Source organism: Emys orbicularis, chromosome 6 (genome assembly GCF_028017835.1).
Source record: "Emys orbicularis isolate rEmyOrb1 chromosome 6, rEmyOrb1.hap1, whole genome shotgun sequence".
NCBI classification, from domain to species: Eukaryota; Metazoa; Chordata; order Testudines; family Emydidae; genus Emys; species Emys orbicularis.
The window spans coordinates 127,753,174-127,773,602 of record NC_088688.1 but is presented as its reverse complement, the minus strand read 5'-3'; the positions used below and the strand labels follow the sequence as shown (position 1 = coordinate 127,773,602).

The window sequence follows — 20,429 nt, the reverse complement described above, 5'->3', positions numbered from 1 at the left end:
AGGAACTAACAAGAACCATGATAAAAAGAATACAAAATAAAGAATGGTTTATAAACAAAGTTACATTAGGATCTTTTGTTCATCCTTTCTCATAATGTGAGAACAAGGGGACATTAAATGAAATTGATAGGGAGAAAAATTAAAACTGATAGAGGCTTTTAAAGACAATGCATTGTTAAACTGTGGAACTTATTGTAACAAGATATTATTGAGGCCAAGAATTTATCAGGAGTGATTAGAATATTTTAGATGGGTAGCACAGATATCCAGAGTTACAATAGCAAATATTTTTTTAAAAATGAGTTTGGGAAGAGATCTGAACCCTCAAACTTCAGGACATAAAGTAGGGTCTACGGGCTAGTCTACACAGGAAAGTTATATTGGTATAAGCTAAAGTGTGAATTTTAACCAATATAATGTAATCCCTGTGCGGTTACTCTTATTCCATCATGAAAGCCTTTTATTCTGGTGTGAGGCCCTTTTTTCTGTTTAGCTCATGTCTTTTGGGAAGGGGTTTAAGCTAACCTGAAAAGAGTTGTTCCCACTGAGGGTTGTACTTGTTTAACTATACTGGTAAACTGGAGACGGGATACCCGGGATGGCAATTCCTGTGTTCCTACAGACAAAGCACATTGTTCTTAGCTGAGGCCGTGTTTGAAAATGATGCTGAACATAAAGAATCACAGTCCTAGTCTGGCAAACAAACAAACAAACAAACAAACAAACCGTCTTTAATTTCCCATCTTTGCTAATATTCCTTCATAACTGGAGATTTAGAGGGTGGAAATACTGTTTGGATGATATCGTACAGATGTAACAAACCCCCAGAAGAGAGATCTCCATAATTCTCAAAATAAAAATTATTTACGGTGAGCTCTTAGTTCCTGGATCTGTAGGGATCCTGGAACATAAAGACGCCAGACTCTCTGCCTCTGGTGGTGTGCCAGAAATCAAGGCAGGTTGAGGGCTTGTGCAACCTGCATGATCAGGCCCTGATGTTTTTGTTCATTTAAGGCTTCTGTCGGTCACAGCTGGCAATGAGACCGACAGAATGAGACCCCCTGCTCCCCAAACAACAGGTAAAAGTCTGGTGATTAGTCTCAAAAGGTGTTCATTACAGACGGGGATTTACAGTGCTTCGTGTTAAGCACCTGGCCATTCTTCCCGAGGCTACTGACACTTAAGAGTAACAAACAGCTTTTGAAAGCTGCTGTTGTGCAGAGTAGAGCTTCAGCCAGGATGATGGCTTTAGTGCCATGCAAAGCTAAAACCTCCTCCTCTGGCTGGATTGTCGGTGTGTGACTATTGAAAAGGCATATGGCATTCTGAGCATCACACACTATCTTCCTTGACTGATTTTATTTTAGCTTTAGGGTTTTTGTTATTTGGTTTAATGAATTAATAAATTAAGACTGAGTGAAGGTGTGATGGCAATCTATCCTGTTCAGGTTTTTCCTCTGTTTGCAGGTTCTCTTTGATCCCCTATGCCAGTCCAGATGCTTAGATATAATTTGTCCCTGGCAGCAGATGGGGATAGTATGCGAAACGTGTTTGGAGGTGTCATCCCCTGTACACAGGGGACTTGCTCGCTGTGTAAGCTCATTGTTGGTATTTCCAGCAGGTGGAGAGATCAGTACTTTTGCTGGCAGATGCAGAGGACTGAAGGGAAAAGAAGGGCTTGTGACCTCAGAAATCCCCCTTGCACTGGAACACCCATACTTTCTAGCTGTCCCCAGGGAGATGCTTACTGCCTGCTGTGGGACTCAGCATATCTGACACCCACACGTGTCCCAGGGAGTAACCAAGAGGACAACACTGGGGTAGCTGCACGCTATGAACATAGGCAGCTGTCAAGGAATACTCTCTCCCTCTTCCCTCCCCTCGTTGTGGGGGTGGGGAGGGCTAAATGATCATGTCCAAGAAACAAGGGGTAAAGTGGGCCTTTGCCCCCATCTGTTGCCCATCAAGACTGCAGCCTGTTTGTCCAGTGGTCCCCAACCTCCAGGTCATGGGGTAGGGCATTGTAATGTGAGAGTGGACATGCCCAGATCACTTGGCTCCACACTCTGCTTGGGCAAGTGCTAAATCTGCTGCCAGGGAAACGGAGGGGTTTACTGAGGATCTGCGAGTGGGCACTGCACTTTCCAGCGTGGCAAAGGAGAGACTAGATCTCAAAGGTGAGGTTTCACTCTGCGCCACAGACAAGTCAGGTCTTTTTCGAAGAAGACCTTTGAGCTCAGTACAGTGCTTCACAGGTAGTCCTGGGCGCAGCGTATTCCTCTGGGGCACTGCTCAGATCCATCTATGATCCATGTCCCCTGAAGCTAGAGGTGAACAGAGGAAAGTGGATCAGATGCTGCTCTGGCTGGAATCTGCAATGTTGCTCATGGCAGATGGGTGAAAAAGTTCCATGAGCAGCTGTTAAGGCCCAGGGCGAGCATGCAGCCCCCACGTGAAAGGCTGGCAGCTCTCCCAGCCTTGTGGTCCAAAAATCCCTTAGAGCTGGAGTTTCGGCCTGTCTCATTGGGTGAGACCCAGTAGTGATGAAACGGCCAGTGATATAGTCAGAGAACCAGGATGACATGGGGAAAGAGGTTGGTTTTTCAAAGGAACAACAGCATAAAATTCACATGATTCTTGTCAGTTTCATAGCTGCCCAACTGGGTTTTGAATGGCAGCAATGAAACTGACCAGAGTCTTGCTAATTTCTCCTTGCTGCTGCTTGGCACAGCTGAGAGCAGTAGAAGTACAGGTACTGGAGCAGGCAGGGTACAGGGTAAGGAAGACAGCACTGCAGTTGGTTTGCACTCTGTTCATATTTAGAAAATTTTCTTATTTTTCAAAACCTTAAATTCTGCGGATACTGTTGGATTAGGCTCCTGTGCTTGCCAGGGAAAAGCTTCCCACTCGTCATTGATTGATAGATTTTTTTTTTTTTCAAGCTGTGCTTAGATTTTTGAAAAGTAAGAAAAGAATAAAAAGGCTCCCCCTAGCCACAAGACTCTCAAATATGAGGAAAGCTGTTTTGGTTTCACCACGTATTACATATCCTGTCCCCAAAGAAACTCTGTGTTTCTGAATCAGGTTTCATGGTTTCGTAAACAAGTACCTAACATTGACCTTGCAGTAGCCTCCTGCTTAAAAAACAACAAAACCAAACCAGTTTTGCTCTTTAAATTGGACAGCTCTGAAAGAAGCCATTGATGGAAAAGATAAAATCAGCTTTCAGAAGGTGAAACTACGATTTAGTTGTAAGAAGAGACTTGAGGTCTAAAGACTTGAGAATGGGGAAAAAAGTTCTGTTGCAAGGAGCTATTTGTATGATGCATCAGTTGATAACTCTGATCAGAAATCATCTTATAATTAGTTACATAGTAGAAAGAAGAACCTTTTAGGTTAAACTGTGTGCCAACTTCATTTCACAGTTGATCTTCTTAGCCTTTTCCTTTAGCAATGAGAATTGGAGAGGATACTACGTGCAGCATCATCTAATATAAATTACAAATATTTAAATAGATTTTCCAAAAGAAAAGAAGTCAGACAAGTTGTATGCAAATTATTTATATAATGCCCCCTTTGTGGTGGGTTTACACACAGATCAGAAGAGAAATATTTGTACAAATGACTAGTTGTGGTAATAAGATGCTGACCGAAGAAAGGATGTCGTATCTAGATGACTGATTTTAATAACGGCTGCATTGAGCATTAGCATCAGAACGAAAAGTGTGGGATTCATTTCAGAATGGGGACCTGATGGTCAGTCTAGGGGAAGAGTTGTGTAATTACATACAAATCTTTCTCTTAGAGTACAGTCATTACCACCAAAAAAAAAAAGGTATGTTCCACTCTAAAAAGTGTAACCAAAAAAAAAAAAAAAAAAAAAAAGTCCTGTTGAAAGAACTTCCCTGTGCTGATTTGAATCTGGAGAGACATTCTAGTTCTTATTAACTCACAGGGCATTCTGCATACTCCTAGTTAAGTGGTCTTGCATGAGTTCATTCCCAGTAGCTGAAGTGAAGTAAAGCAGACACAGTCTTTCATCAGATTGTAATACCAGAATCAGTCAACATACCTTTTAAGATGGACTATGCCAAATAAATACATTAAAAAAGGATTTCCATTGATCTGAGGACACTTCCAGTCTTTACCTCCTATCATTCTATTCCCCAAGCCAGCTTCTGGAAAAAGAATTTGGGCTCTCTTAATGTTGTCAGTCAATACACACTATGTCTAGATCATGTGTTTCTTAAACCGATCTTGGGCACTGTGAGGTTTCTATAAGGTTGCTGTTTAGATACTCATTTTTAAAGCATTCTTCTAGGAAAGAAGAAACTTGAGGTCTGCTTCCAAAGTTCATTCCACTGAGGCAATAGGCAGGAACGAAAACTTCTGCAGAATCAGGGAAGGTGGAGCGCGGTAAGAGGTAGCGCTCGCTGCCGCTTCTCTAAGCATTGTTTGTAATGCAGATGGCTGAACTGGTAGGTTGGCTCAAGTTGTCTTTGAGTTTAGCATTCTAGTCGCTCTTTTTTCCTACGGTAAGCACCCACCTTTTCACCCCTTATTTGCTACGTTAACTTGTACCCATTTCTGCCCTTGCAGTGGCTTTAAAAGGAGCTGCAGCCTTTTTGTTCTAGCTCACATGACATACTATGTGGATGCAGTGGAAAGGGCTGAAGCGAAAATCACTATAGAGGTGGCAGCGCTTGAACAGAGGTGTCCACGGATACAGCCTTTGGCTGCAAAATGTTCAGTGCTGTGATTCCTAAAAGATTTTCTTCTCCTCTTTCTTCCCCCAGGGAGAGACTTCTGCAGGCTTATGGTGAATAGTGGGAATCCTTTAGTCAAAAACCTAACCTTGACATCTTTATCCTTTCATCAGTCTTCCTACAGCCTTAAGCAGTGCAGAGCCATCTATCTATGCCCTGCTCACCTTGCTTCAGAACAGGACCCATCTCCATCGCATCCAAAAAACCAAAAATAAATTCAATACATTTCTCCCTTGTCACGGAAAATCAGAACACGGTACTGATGATGCGTGGTGTACGGTAGCTTAGGGTGGTTGTAAAACATCCATGTAACAGAGGCAAAATTTGAGCACTTATTGTATTGTCTCATATTGTAGTGATCCTTAACTACTCCTGACAGCTGCTTTGACCAAACTCCTGTCGAGTAATGAAATGTTCCTCTTGTACGTGCTGCAGAATGTACAGTAGAAGCCCTTGGGTGCTTGTCTTTGGGAGAGTTTGGAGCTCTACTTCAAAATGTGCCTTTTCCCCTGAGCTGTTGGCATGGTGATCCGGTTGTGGTGGATCACAGTTCAGATCCTTCGGTCACAAGCTCCTGCCGTTGTCCTGTGCTCAGCTCCTGAAGGACAAATGCTCAGGGCAACATTGATGGACTGCCAAAGGAGCAGCATCCATATTGCCATAGTATGGCAAGAGGGAAGATCCACATGATGGAAGGCCTTTGAGTGAGGGGGAAGTAGCAGGGTGACCCTGAAGAAGAAAGTGAGAGTAAAAGACCAGTTGAAATAAAGACTTGTCAACAAACTAAAGCATCCCACTCCCCCCCCATGGGAGCCTTCTGTGCAAGGCTAGCATCCCTGCTGTTTAATACAGCCCAGCTCTCCTTGCTTGTCATCACACAGAGTTGGAGAATTTTTATCTCCACGTCTGGTTTCTTTCATAGCCATAGCAGCCACGGTTGTAACGAGGAGAATAAACAGGACACTCGCAGCCACTTGTGCATAAACGCTTGTGTTCATAAAACATACCTTGTAAAAATGTAATATAAACAAGCTCTTGGCTCTTGCACCCATTTTGTACAATATTGCCATCATGAATATGCTGGGCCTGAGAACCAGACTTACCTCTGTATTGCTTCTCACTTCCACCCTGAGTGGAACTTGTTCATAGTGCGGCCTGGACGCCTTCACCCGCAAGTATTAAGTGATGCAGTTCTGGGAGTCGTGCCCAAAAGACACTGGCAGCACCTTAACAGGCAATAACTTTTGTGTTATGATGGGGGCGGGGGGGGGGGAGGGGGCAATGGAGAAGCAAACTCTTAGAGGAGGGGAAAACCTAACAAATAGGGTCCTGTCCTCCCCCCTTTCTGCACCTCCCTCCTCCCCCCCCCCCAAAATCTCAGGCAATGTGTAGGCTTTACCTCTTCAGAAAAGTGGAAAGGAAATAGAAGTCTTGCACTTTCTATTGCAGGACATAGGCCAAGGGCGAGGGCCATAGAGAGAGAGGCCTTTTGTTGGGAAAGATTCCGCCCGTTATGAGCATAATTTGGTATGGCCCATTTGTTCCAAACCAGGCCTGTTAATTGTGGTGACAGAACATATAGTAGAACCGGAGGTGATCCATAGAATATGCTGTTTCTATGTCTCGGATGGCTCTGAAAGCTTGCAGCAAAATATTGACGTGCCCAGGCTGCATTTTTATTGTCGGCATTGATGGCCTGCCCGTCATTGTCATGTCTGGGTGCCTGATTAAACAGATGAGTTGGGCTGGATATCTCTGCAGGATTCTGCGCTTTTATGCCTTGTTTTTGCAGTAGCTAGTTTTTCATTTTACTCATCCATGTCCACCCATCTCATCTGCTGTCCTCTTTCTGTGGGAAATTCTACTGGGTTAACACAATAAACAGAACATAGATATCAAGATTATTTGTGGGCAAAACCCCTTGAGTCCTTGCTGTCATACTCTGAACTAATTCCAAGTGAGGGAAGAAGTTGTATACCAGTATAATTGAGTGCACATACATGTATTTCTGTTGAGCTCAGGATTCATTCTTCCCATGCCTCGTATCAAGGTACAAAAAGGATTACCTTTCAGGCTTTTATTATTTCAATGGTAAAAGGTATTTGCCCACATCCCGTAAAGGTGCCGCTGGGTTTGTGACCATATCAGTGTGTGCTGAATGCATGAGGAGCGGTTGGTTACGAGATCGGATTGGTTTGAGAATGCTCCAAACATTGCCAGTGAAGAGTGGCCTAGAGTTCAAACTGTAAATCACACCTCTAGAGCAAAAATGGTGTGTCGTTTGTGCAGGAAACTGGGTAACAGCCGTGATATATTGTCGGACTTCTCCATTCATTGGGGACTGTGGAGGGGACTAAATATAACTACCCCCCTATGACCCACACCTCTTCTGTAGTAATGGGATCAGAAGAGTGAAAGGTGTTCCTTAGATTGTAGCCCCTCATTAATGAAACAAATTTGACCCCCACGTTGGAGGTGGCAAGATGAGTCTGTTGGATTGGTGGTCTTATGCCGGCTTAAAAAACCCCCAAAACATTCTGTAAGATTTGTATGCAGAGTTGTTTTAAATTTGTGTAATTAACTAATATTTTTTAAAAATGTTCAATGGAGGGTATCAGATTCCACCACTACCTCAGTTTTGTGGAGGGCTGAAGCCAAAAGCCTTGATTCTTCACCATTTGGGAAGTATTAGTATGCTGTCTACCTATAGTTCATGATTTGTGCAGTTTTTATTGGAAATTTTAGATTTAAAATAAAATGCAGATCAGGAAAACATTTGATTTTTAAAAATTTCTGGGGCAATTTAAAAAACGTAATATAATAATTTAAAATGTTCCCTTTGACATTTAATTGGCTCATAGCCAAACTGGGTATTTTAAACAATGTTTTGTTCTCCAAATCACAGTCATCAGACTTGCCACACCTGTTCTGAAGGCATCAATCTGTTATTTTGGGTTCCATGTTGCTGAATTGGTAAAGATTAGACTAAGGAGATTTGAAATTAAGGGGAAAATAATTAGAAAATCGTGGACAAAACACTTGGATGAAAACTAATGGTGAAATTGCCATTTGAAAGAAATTTTTAGTTCATTTTCCTGTTGTTAAGTTACATTTTAGCCTAACAGCAGGAAAATAAAAGTAAACTTAAGAAAATGCAAATAAATGTTACTCTTACAAAAATCTGCTTTTAACCAGTTTTAAAGTTGCATTGTCCACTGGTTGCATACACACTTCTTATTGTGACATGACTATATTAAATGTTGTTGTTGTAATGTAAACATTTGTTTTCTTTAGGTAAACAAACATTAAAGATATTTGATGGGAATGATGCAGTAAAACGCAATCAATTTCGACTGATTTCCGTTCCAAGGATTGCAAAAAGTGAGGAGGTTGTGGTAAGAGACTCTCAAATGGATAACGACTTTGTCTGATAGATTACGTTGACCTCCAGCTATCCCAGTATACCATGATTTACAAATGTAATGCATCTCACAACGCCGATGACAAAACCTGCTTGTACCCTAGCTAGAATATTAGAACATAATTTGGTTCTATCTAGCACTGTTGATATTCCTGGTACTTCAGACCATTTTATGAGGTACTGATGTAGATATGCAGACTGCAGAGACTTCATAGATGTATGCAGCAACCATTATGTGTTAAGCTGTAACTTGCCTATCCTGTCGAACATTCAAATGTGGTTTTAGTGATAGCTGGGATATTGGCTGGTATACCAGGGTTGCTAATGAGCCCCCTATTCTTCTCTCTAAATATATAGTATTTAATGATTTTAACTTCAGTCTGGACAAACACCAGAGGGTTACACATACCTGAAACAAACTATTTCTTAAGACTGCTGCATATGTCCATTTTTCTGTTTACCAAACAAGGCATACTAAAATTGTTGTTGAATAAAAACCCAATGCTCTGCAGAATGAGGGAAAAGACAGAGTGATAGGTGCTCTTCCTGTGATAGATGCAGGGTGGGAACCTATATAGAATATTACCAACATTTTTCAGCTTCAGTCAGTAAATAACTGTTACCATTATATACCCCCTTCTTCATTGATAATGTGCTCAAAATTAACTGAAATTTTGAAAATTACTCTTGATGATCCACATCCAAATAGTTAAAAAAAGAATATGCAGTGCAAAAAAAAAAAAAAAAAATGGCTGTTTAGGATTGCTTGGTATTTTTCAAACGTAATTATTTTGGCTGTTGTCTTCTCCCAAATAAAAGAAATTCCTAGTTCACAAAAAAGTGCCATCCTAGGACATATTTGTTCCAGGGTCGGTGGTGGCCGACGGTGATGCAGGCTGTGATAGAAGGTCTCTAGCTTTGAAATTGGGCTGTAATGGCAAGGATGGCTACAGAGTTCCCTATGCTGCAGGTGGAGTGGTCTTTACCTGGCCAGGAGAGCCCCAAAGAGGGAGATGTGGACCTGGGGAGCAGAGTGGCTGTGAAGCAGGGATGCTTAGGGCATCCAGGGCTTAAAGTGGTCTCTGATTTAAACCTGGGTCAAAAGCAGGCAGCTGTATGCCCCACAGCGCAGAGAAGTACAACTTACCTCTCCGTACAAGCGTGAATCCTGAAGCTGTGTGTCTATTGCAGCTCACTGCATTTATATTAAAAGGATACATCAATCAAAATTGCCATCGCTTGACAAAAATACTCCAGGCACCAACAAAAATCTATATATTTGGATTCTGGTGAGAAATTTCCACTTGTGTTTTTACATCACTAAAACTTCGTTGCGAAACCATATGCTTATTTTCGATAGCGGCCTGTCGGCTGTTTTTATGTTCCCTTAAAAGAATCTTTTAGAGTAAGTGAACTGACTGAATTTCATAACTGTGTCCCAGCCAAACATCAGTGCACGTTTTCAGAGGAGGGCGACTCACTCTCTTTCCTGTGCTGTTGTAGGAGGCAGCGCTGAGGGCATACTACGTAAATGGTGATCAGCAGCACTATGAGCTCCAGACATTTTCTCAGCAGACCTTGTTTTCTGATGACATCATCAACAGGAATGATGCCACTGAAGAAACCAACCCAGGTCCAGTGTTCAGAGAGGCGGTTCCCGAAGCTTGGATCATCAGAGCCAAATCTAAGGATCACGAAGTAATAAGAATTTATCCCGGTTGGCTGAAGTGAGTGATATCCTTCTTTTTGCAAGGTTACTCTGCTCAGCCAATTTTGCCTTCAGTTGTGGCCAGGAAAATGTGTTGCAGTCATTAAAGTTGCACGAGGGTAAAGGAGGACAAAATCCACTACATTTCAAGGATCTGTGTTGGTGTAACAGATATTTATTTTTTTAGCTTTCATTTTTCTTCATTTCTAGACTGTGACATTAACTATTACATTGATTTAGCCCCCAGTCATGCACGCTTAAGAGTCAACAGGTGCCTTTGCATGATCGGGACAGATCCTGCATCTTTGTTTAGTTGTAGCACACATTAATCCAAGGAGACATAACTTTTTAAGCAAATTGCATCCGTGTACAAATGATGAGCAGAAGCTTTCTTGTGAGAACTTCATATTTTTTAAAGGGAACGTTAAGATAAAGATGTGTATGTTACATTCTTTTCCATGTTAGTAATAGATTAGATCAGGGGTCGGCAACCTTTCAGAAGTGGTGTGCCGAGTCTTCATTTATTCACTCTAATTTAAGGTTTGGCGTGCCAGTCATACATTTTAACATTTTTAGAAGGTCTCTTTCTATAAGTCTATAATATAGAACTAAACTATTGTTGTATGTAAAGTAAATATGGTTTTTAAAATGTTTAAGAAGCTTCATTTAAAATTAAATTAAAATGCAGAACCCCCCTGACCGGTAGCCAGGACCCGGACAGTGTGAGTGCCACTGAAAATCAGCTCGTGTGCCGCCTTTGGCACGCGTGCCATAGGTTGCCTACCCTTGGATTAGATGATTAAAACAGTTTTTTTTAAAAATCTTTTTTTTTTTTTTACTACTGAAACTGTTTTGCATTTTATGCACCCTCCACAATGAAATAAGACTGATCAGTTTATAGTCACTTTCGTTTTATAGTTCCATCTTTCATCCCAAAGGTTCCCAAATTGTTTGAGTTGTGTGTCTGTCCTTGCTGCTGAGATTGCCAACTCGGTCCCAGTTGTATTAACAAAAACTTTAGTCCATAGTCCTGCAAGTGGGACTGCTCGGACAGAGGCCCATGGGTTTCAGTGAGTCTTCATACAGGCCTACTTGTGTGAAGTCACCAGCAGTATAGAGGCGTCAGTGACTGGTCTCCGGGAGAGTGGGTTCCCACCTGTCCAATGTGAGTGGGACTGAGGCTTGGGGACAGCTTAATTTTATCAGCTGGTAACAAGTTTTTTACTGAATGGGGCTGAATTGTAACTGGGATCTTAGAGTAGGAGCTCTCCAGATCCTGGTACAATCTCCTGAGCTAATCCATCTGCATAAGTGATTTTAATTTTAAATTATTATTTTTTTGTCTAGAGTGGGAATGGCATATATCTCTCTACGAATAGATAAGGAAAGCACCACCCAGACAGTAATTAAAGAAGTTCTCCGGCTATTAGGACGGCAGGTAAGCAATATAAAGCTCATCAGCATTTCTTTGTGCTTCGTATGAACTATCCTAACAATTCATTCAAAAGAAAAAGCATACTTACAAAAATGTATATATTACTTTCCCTCTACTAAATAGTCTTCTTAATGCTCAGCGAATGATAACTCCTGCCTTGCGTGGTGCCAAATTGCGGGTAAAACATTACCTGAGCATAATAAAAAAGACCCACAAGGTGGATGAGGTAATATATTTTATTGGACTGACTTCTCTTGGCGAGAGAGCTTTCTGACACGGCTACTGCACTGCATAATACAACAGACCGAATAGCTCTATACTGAAAGCCTCCTCCATTTCTTATGGGCCAAGCAAATTTACTCAGGCAAAGAGGAGAATTCTCAATCTAGAGCATACGGCTTTTGTGCTTCTGTATCTCTTGAATATTGAAATCAGGCTGATACGCAAGATCAAGTCCTGATGGAACTGGAGAAAACCTTAAATTCTTTTTTGAGTGTCTTCTGCATTGTCCCGCTCGTGGGATGTGCTGACGAGTGCAGGTCAGGTGGTGGAACCTTCTCATAACAGGGCCTGTTGGCACGCTCATGCATCTCTCCTGTCCCTCCCATCTGCATTCCTGAATGTGCTGAGGCCAAGACGATAAAATGGGACGTGGCACCCTCAGCTACCTTAGCATCTTCCATCCACAGCAACAGATGGATGTACACCTATTGGGTTCCTTTGGTGCCAGATCCTTCACTTAGAAGATCGTGGTGCCTTAGTTTACTGTTTCATAGTTAGTGTTAGACTTAGGATAAGTTAACTGTTAAGTTTTATTTTTAGTATAGTTTAGAGAGAGCTGTTTGATTCCATTTACTGGTTCCATGGCAGACCTGAAGTTGAAGAGACCAGGCTTTCAAAGGTGCAGCTCTTGTCCAGCAGTCTTCCTGGCATGGCTGCTCATAATAGAGGTTTGTTGAGTGCTGATGTACTTTGTGATGCTCTGTCTGCAGCGTATTCAACGCGAGAGCATGCAAGGAGTTCCAGAACAGGCTGAAAGCCCTACTGTTTCAAGAAGGTTTGGCTGTGAAGCCCCTTGGAGATGGTACCTCTTCAGGGTTCTGATCAGAAGGTGAAATGTCCAATATCAGTTCTGGACACCTCTGGGTCTCAGAAAAAGGCCACAATGCAGAAAGCTCCATCTCTGAAATTTTGTTAGGAATGCTGTTTGCAAAGATTGATATAACGACGTTATAATTTTTTTGTTTCCTAATTGGCCAGTTGTCATCACATCTATTAAAGTTCACTTTCTGTATAAACTAGAAAGTTAAGAAGCATAATGCCTGACTTCAAAGTACTGGTACCAGGGGAGAGTGGGCCAGTTAAAATTAGTTTTGATCTCTAAATAAGTTAAAAGAGTCGCTTTACCCAATAGCTGGCCAACTGGGTGTATTCCATAGCGCTCTCAATGTTTGAAGCTCTCTGTGTTTGCTATTTGGGTTAAGATCTGGATTATTTGCAATGGGTGGTGTTGGCAAGGGAAAAGAGTTTATTTTACCTATAGTTCTATTCCAAACCCATAGAATAGCCTTTGCTAAAGGATGTATGCAAAATTCTGGTAGCCTAACAGTGTTTACACTGCTGCAATTTTCTTGTTCAATAAAGATCCAGTGTTAGACTGGATTAGAGTGCCCCCATCCACTACTGCTTTGAGCTGGCTGGCTTGATAGTACCATAGAATTTTTGGAACAGCTGGTCCACCTTGTTTAATGGGTTTGTACAAAGTATCTGCTCCCACTCTTGATTTTCTTATTCCATAGACATTCTAACATCATCCTCTGTAGGGTTTTATCTGAGATAATCGCGGAAAATTTTGAAACAAGAAAATTATCCTTGCCAGAATATTTGTTTTGACTGTGGCTATTCTTCTTGACCAAGGAATTGCATACATCCCTCAGCACTCCAGATCTTTGTTCATGTGCTAAAGTAGTAGTTTGAAGATGAAATCCTAGAGCCCTTCTAGGGTGTTTGAGATTTGAATTCCCAGGTATTTTATAGAATTTGTTGCCCCTTTATACCCAAATGTTTTCTGAAGGAGTGACGTCTCAGAGTCTGGCAAATTGTATATTTCAGATTTGCCTTAATTCACTTAAAATCCAGATGCTTTCCCAACATCCTGGATTTCTTTAGAAACTAATTTTAGGGAAATATTTGGTTTAGATAAAAAAAATATTACGTCATTCGCATATAATGCTGTTTTCTGATGTCTTCCTGCAAGATTTATTCCTCTGATCGATCCATTGTCCCTTATCCTCTGGGCAAAAGTCTTGATGGCCAGTGCAAAAAGTAAAGGAGACAACGGACATCCCTGCTTAGTCCCTCTGTGTAACTGAAACAGGAGATTTAACCCCATTAACTCGCAAAACTGCATTTGGGCTGCTGTGAAGAGCATTATCCATTAAAGGAACCGGAGGCCAAAGTCCATTTGGGACAGGATTTGAAACAAAATGTTCCATTCTATTCTATCAAAGGCTTTCTCTGTGTCTAATGATAACAAGGGATTTGTAGCTTTTAACAGTGATATGGGCATATAGGAAGTGCAGAAGGAAAAGTCTTTTCCATTGTTAGGGAGAACCACCACAGTAGCTTCTTTCATAGTTTGTGGAAGTTCCTCCCCTAGGTGCTTCTCAAGGGACCCACTAATACCTTCTTAAATATCTTGTAAAATTCAGCTGGAGAGCCATCGGGTCCTAGAGTTTTAGCACTTTTCTTCCTTGCTGTTGCCTCTAGGATTTCTTCTTCTGTTATTTTTTTAATTTAAAGTTTCTTTATCAATTTTGCTTATCTTTGGCAAGCCTGCTACTTCCAGATATTTCTGAATAATTTCAGAGCCCGGAGTATCTGAGGTATAGAGATTTTTATCGGCAACAAAAGTAACCCATATTTCATTAGTGAGTGTAACTATCTTTTGCTGATTGTCCATCCCAGCTAACAAATATTACTCCCACTGGTTCATGATCTGACCATGTAATATTGCCAATTTCTGCAGATTTTGTCTGCTTCATTAAGGATTTAGAGATTAACGTTACATCTCTTCTAGTATAGAACTGATGATGGTGTGACTAAAATGTGTAATCTCTTTCCCCGGAGAGATTGAATTGTTGGCCCAGCGACTTCAGTGCCGCACCTGCTTCCCTGTCCCTCTTGTCTTTTTTATCAGATCTGTCCTAGTAAGTGTGCAATTGACGTCTCCTCCAAGTGTAATTCCCTCTTTCCCCAAAGTGTTGCCATGTTTTAAAGAAGTCACTGGAGGATTTTAAGAACAGTTTGGACAAACACTTGTCAGGGATGGTCTAGGTTTACTTGGTACTGCCTCTGTGCAGGGGGCTGGACTAGATGACTTCTCAAGGTCCATTCCAGCCCTACATTTCAATGACTATTTGGTGGAAATATGCAGTCCTGGAGCTAGAATGAAAATTCTGACAGCTTCACTAGTTTCCAAAAGCTCAATCCTTCACGGTAGTGTGTAGTTCTCTGGTTAGCAGCTGTTGTCACATCTCCTGGAGTTCATGAAACTCTGGAGAATTCATACTATTGCGTCCTCTGAGATAGCTCTCTACGTAGCTCTTGATTTTGGCTAGTTTGAAACACTATGTACATGTGCCATGTACGTTTCCATGGGCAGGAGTGTCTATCCTCTTAGCAGGGGGAATTCTGACTCATGTGAAAGCTCTTGTACAATGTTTCTCATATCCAGCAGGGCAGATGCATTTGTACATCAACTGGTGATCGATGATTATCCAAAGCTTGTGGATGTTGAAGTCCTTCTCTGAGAGATTCCAAATGCCCTCAGCCTTAATACATAAAGTGAACCTAGGGATTTTAGTTAGGGATTTTGTCACTTCCTAGTCAAGACCTGTTAGAAAGGTAGCATGTCCCCAAAGTTTCATGACCTATTCCACTAGAGTAATAGTAACACTGAATGTATGCTTTCACCAGTCCCGTGTAGCAGATGTGTCTAGGACAGTGTTGGACAATCATATTATTAATTTTTTTAATAATAAGGATACCAGCTGTTTTAATCTGATATTCAGGTTTTTAGCTGCCCATTCTGGTGTGTGTATGGGGTGTTCCTCTTCTATTCTGAATGAATGATTCTAGGCAAGGACTAAGGGGTATGTAGATAAGATTCCTCCTCCTTCTCCTCCCCCATCATAATGTGTCAAGACTTTAAACAGTCCCATGTTCATGCAGTAGTGTTTTGCTCCAAGAGTATGGATCTGTGGTGTCAATAGCTGTTATATTAATTATCTAACTTGTTAGTGAAGTCTGCTTCCACTGGTTGGCCTGATGGGCCATTTGTGAGAGCTGTGTACCATTCCCCATTCTGCTCCCTTTGGCGAGATCATCCGTGTGGAAATGTTCTAATAGCCCCATCGGCTGCTGAGTGGGGAGAGTTAACTGTATTATTCAGCAGCTGTCTCTCCAGTTGATTTATGGGTTGCGTTGGTAGCTAAGAAATGGGGAAGTTTGAGGCTTTGTGTGGGAGAGACAATGGAAATGGAAAGGGAAGGTTTTTCCAGAGAAGGAAAAGTACAATTCAGTATCTTCCATTGTGGTTTTCTTCTGTGGGTGGAAAAAGACAAACTTTTGAGCTCCACAGAGCTCTTCTTGAGGCTTTGACCCGAAGAAGAGATCTGCGGAGCTCCAAAGCTTTCCTCGTCCAGTAAAAGATATTACCTCACCCAGCTTGTGTCTCAAGTTAATTTAAGGTATTTAATTTTCTCGTGCCTGTTAATATTATAATGTAACCACTAAAAGAATACAAAACTCTGGCAAATTTATTACTTATTAAAATGTACATCTAAATGTGTTGTCTCTTGGCAGACGGAATGCCTCCAGAATTTCAAACTTCTAGAAGTACTTATGGCCAGTAAGCAAGGTAAATCAAGCGTTATTTGCTTTTCTATTCCAATGAATAACTGTAGTTGAGTCCTGTAGTATTCATTTATGTATTTTAATGTTAATACATCTATATTTAATTTTTACAGTTGATCCTCCAATAACTGACAGATACTTGGTGTATAATTATGCTGGAAAATGTTGAAATATTGAATCAGAAATGCTTTTTTTTTTTAAATTGTCACCATAAATTTTGTGTTTAGTACTTTACTCTCCCTTCTTTGTACTAAAAGAAAGCACATGGCAAGGTTGTGTTTTCCAAAGAGATGTGCAAATATGAGATTTTTCAGGTTAGTGGCCAAACCAAAAAAATTATGGAGGGGCGGGGAAATCAGTTCAAGTCGAACCAAAATGGAGTTTTGTTTTGATATTTTCCCCCCTCCCCCCGACGAAAAGCAAAAGTTGAAAAAATAGTTTTGGGTTGGAAGTTTCGTTTTGTTTTTGAAGGCTTTAATTTTTTTTAAAGAAAATAGTGAAATTCCAAAACAAAAAGTTGAAACATTTCATTTCAGAAATGCTAAAACAAACTCTTTTGAAGTTACTTAAAATTTTTATTTGACTGAAACAATTTGCTGAAATTGACCTGAATTTGTTAATTGTTTTGGTTGACACCAATCTGCATTTTTTCAGTGGAAAAAATTATTTGCATGAGAAATTTCACCCAGCTAGTTTTCTGATGCATACTTACCCACTGGTGAAAAGGACTGTTTTTTTGGGAGATGCCCTTTGAAGGCAGCTGTTACTTAATTGGGGTCAATAACTTTGCTATTAAAGCAGATCACACACAGGCCAGTGCAAAGAAGCTTTTCGGTGCTGCTGTTTGGCTATATCTATTCCATGAATAAACCAAGAATTTGAGTTCAGGGACATGTAGGGCCGGATGCTCGAGTCCCTATAGCGGCTGTGTTGCTCTGGTTGGAGAGACGGCCTGGTGGTGAAGAGGCTAGACTGGGACTCCTGATCTGGGTTCGGCCCAGTCCTGCGGGAACTCTGTGGTTGAGCCAGGAGCTAAGGATGTGTCTACACTGCCAAAAAAGGTGTTCTTACTGTGGGTTAAAGTAGCAGTGAAGAGGTTAGCAGCTCAAGTTAAAGCCTCTAGAGTTAGGTCTACAGAGCTGCGCACGGCCTAGCCTACCCAAGCGAGCTTGAATCCAGCTCGTGTGGGTAGCAGTAGTAGTGAAGACAGCCCAGTGCTGGCTTCAGTGCAAGTACTACCAGTCTGGCATGGACCCTGGCTATGCATTTGGCTCACTAGCCTGAGCTGAAGCCCATGATGCACTGTCTTCACTGCTCTTGCTAGTTGCACTAGCTAGCTCGGAGAGGCTAGTACCATGCGTCGCTTTTGCTGCATAGACATACCCTAGGGGAGCTTGGAGTTGAGCTCGTGCTGCTAACCTGAGTAAAAAGCAGAGGTGCTGTGTCTTCACTGCTGTATTACAGGAGTTAGCGAACCCAAGTTCGAAACACCCCTTTTATTTTCAGGGAGATGGACCCTAAGTGACTTGCCCAAGGTGTTTCACTCTCTCTGTATTCCAGTTCCCAATCTGTACAGTGGCAGGATAAATTAAAGCGTATGATGCACTCGAATACTCTTGTGATGGAGGCCACAGAAATACTTGGGTAGAGTTTTAACATATGATTGTAACTTTCCCTTGTTTTCTTTGTTGTGGTTAGTGTTTTCTTTTTTTATCTGTCAGGATGTCTCATGTTTTTCCCAATCATCTGCTTTCAAATACAGTAATTAGTTTGTTACCAGAGTATTGTTTGGTTGTGATTAGCTGCAAAATGTTATCATCCTTAAAATAAATATATATATATGAATAAATAAAGGGTGGGGGTCCAGAAGGGTACTTAAAAGCTTTGTGCAAATTAACGGTAGTGCAATTTAAATCCTCCTCAGAGTTTTGCTGCTGAATATGGCTTGTAGCTTGTGTGTTCATATTTCTACTTGTGTTTAATATTAAAGAAAGTGGTAAAACATAGGTCAAGGCATTAATTTCCCTAAAACAGTCATTTTTATTTGCTTTTGCTTTCATTTGAGTTATGTAATAATTCAGACTTTTTAAAAAAACCACTATCATTGCTTTTATTTCTCTAGTTCAGCGAATGGTGCTGGATGACCAGGAGATGATCCTTAGCAGACTTAGGGACATAAGAAAGGTAAACAAGTAAAGAAATAATCAATATGATTTGTGCTTTCGGATCAGTTGGGGGTAATTTTTTTCTCAATTTCTGGGTAATTTTAATTTTCATTAAACTGAGGAGCTGCAGCTTCTATATAAGCTCATAAACAGAACAGTCAGGTTTTGGAGCGTACGTTTTTGTAATTCTTTCCGAGCACAAAGTTCTGGTAGCCAGTGGCATTGCTTCAGAGCTACATCGATTTTTTTTTCATGACATTGTGTGTTTTCCCCTGCTATATAACGGGTTGTAGCATGACTAGTTGATTTCTTTTTTCTAGACTTCAATACGTCAGATGAATCAGACAAGATTTTACATTGTAGAAAATAATAAATCTGTCGTGCGGGTAAATTTGTTTGTGGGTGGCTTGCCACCTCAGCTCTCTGCTGAAGAATACACTAACATCCTCAAGGATGACTTAGCTATCAAAAGTAAGTCAAATAGTGTTATCTTTGGACTACGAGAACTTGATTTCACTGTCTATTCCTATGTATAGAATAACATGCTATAGTAAAATTGTGTTCCTTCTCTTCCAATTTTGCTTATGTATATTTGTGACCCCTTTGTTGGCAAATGTTGTCTTGCAAAAATCACTATTTTTTTTCTTGTTACGTTTTATCTGAAATAGTGACATTTTCCCTCTGCTTTTACCTTCAGAGCTCTGCAAATCTGTGGATATCCACTTTATATCCGTGGGTCATTTTTGCAAATCTGATGCGGATACAAATTTTGTATCTGCGCAGGGCTGTATTTATCTTAACATACTGACGGTTCTGTGTAAGAAATAAAAATGTATGTGACAGCTTGCTTTTTGTTCAGAGGATGGTCAGTAAGGCACTTGGGTTGCCTTTATATATATTTGGTTACACTGACCTTTTTAGCTGTTTTTCTAAAAGTATTATTACTTTCTGTTTAAATTCTAAATGAGTGCATTCTCTTTAAAAGTAACCAGCTGAAAGTCAGTTTTTTATCAAAGAATATGTAAGATTATATTAATCGTTTCCCAAGAATAGTACCTGGGATTTAACTTTCTTTAAGAAGGTAAATTGAGGGATGTTAACAGATACCTTAACGCTACCTGTCATATGGCTTGTGTGCTATATTAGTTCAAATTGTGGCAACACAATTTAATTCAGAAGTGAAAAGGGGGGAGTACATTTAACAATTTTGTCTTTATTACAGCGAATATATTCTATCTACACTACTGAAAATTCACTTTGTACCTTTCTACAGTAAACAAATTTATCTTTTCATATAGCTTTTACTTTTCAAAGTTAAACACCAGGGGGAAGTTGTTTTTTACTTATACAAAGTTTGAAAAACAACCACCAATTTTTAAGGTGACTTTGGAAGAGGGAAAGTGTTAATTGGGGATGCTATCTGTTTTTTTGCGATTTTAAAAAGTTTTTGATTTGAAATCAGTGCTTTTAAAATTTACTGTTCATCTACCCAAAGTCTGACGTACATTCTCTTTTAATCTTTGCAGCAAATCTGCTTTCTTTGAGTCATGTTTACTCAGTGCCAGGTAAGCCTCTAACATTTTAAACTGAGTTCAGTATTGTAAAAACATACCAACTTCAGAAATTCAGTCACATGCTAAAAGCTCAAAGATAAAAGAATATATTAGAGATCTTATCATCTAAAGAAAAAGTCTTTAAAAATCAGATGTAAAACATCGTAGCATATTTATATAAGCCACAATATATTTTATTAGAACTTTCTTTTTTATAAGGTGGCTTCATTCCTTGTATGAATGTGATGAAGTTTTATCTGTTAAAAGTGAGTTTTGAATGTTAATTTCAAGCAGCTAGGAGAGTCAGTTGTTGCAGGCAATACCATACATCCTCTTCTCATTTTGTTCTTTTAAAAAATAAGATATTGGAATTTGTTTCTGTTGTTAAACTTAAAAAAATGGAATTTCAAGCTCTGTGTTTCACAGATCCAGCATTTTGGTTTTAATAAGTACACTGGAGGGGA

General features: G+C 40.4%; 1 protein-coding gene across 1 annotated transcript in view; it reads left to right on the top strand.

Annotated features, from left to right (window-relative positions):
* Nucleotides 1-20,429, top strand: part of DGKQ (diacylglycerol kinase theta) — a 126,761-nt gene that overhangs the window by 70,009 nt on the left and 36,323 nt on the right. The window contains exons 8-14 of the mRNA XM_065406705.1: nt 8,061-8,161; nt 9,691-9,914; nt 11,243-11,333; nt 16,197-16,251; nt 18,370-18,431; nt 18,733-18,883; nt 19,939-19,977. Of these exons, the coding sequence (XP_065262777.1) occupies nt 8,061-8,161; nt 9,691-9,914; nt 11,243-11,333; nt 16,197-16,251; nt 18,370-18,431; nt 18,733-18,883; nt 19,939-19,977 (723 nt within the window). The remainder of the gene's footprint in view (nt 1-8,060; nt 8,162-9,690; nt 9,915-11,242; nt 11,334-16,196; nt 16,252-18,369; nt 18,432-18,732; nt 18,884-19,938; nt 19,978-20,429) is intronic.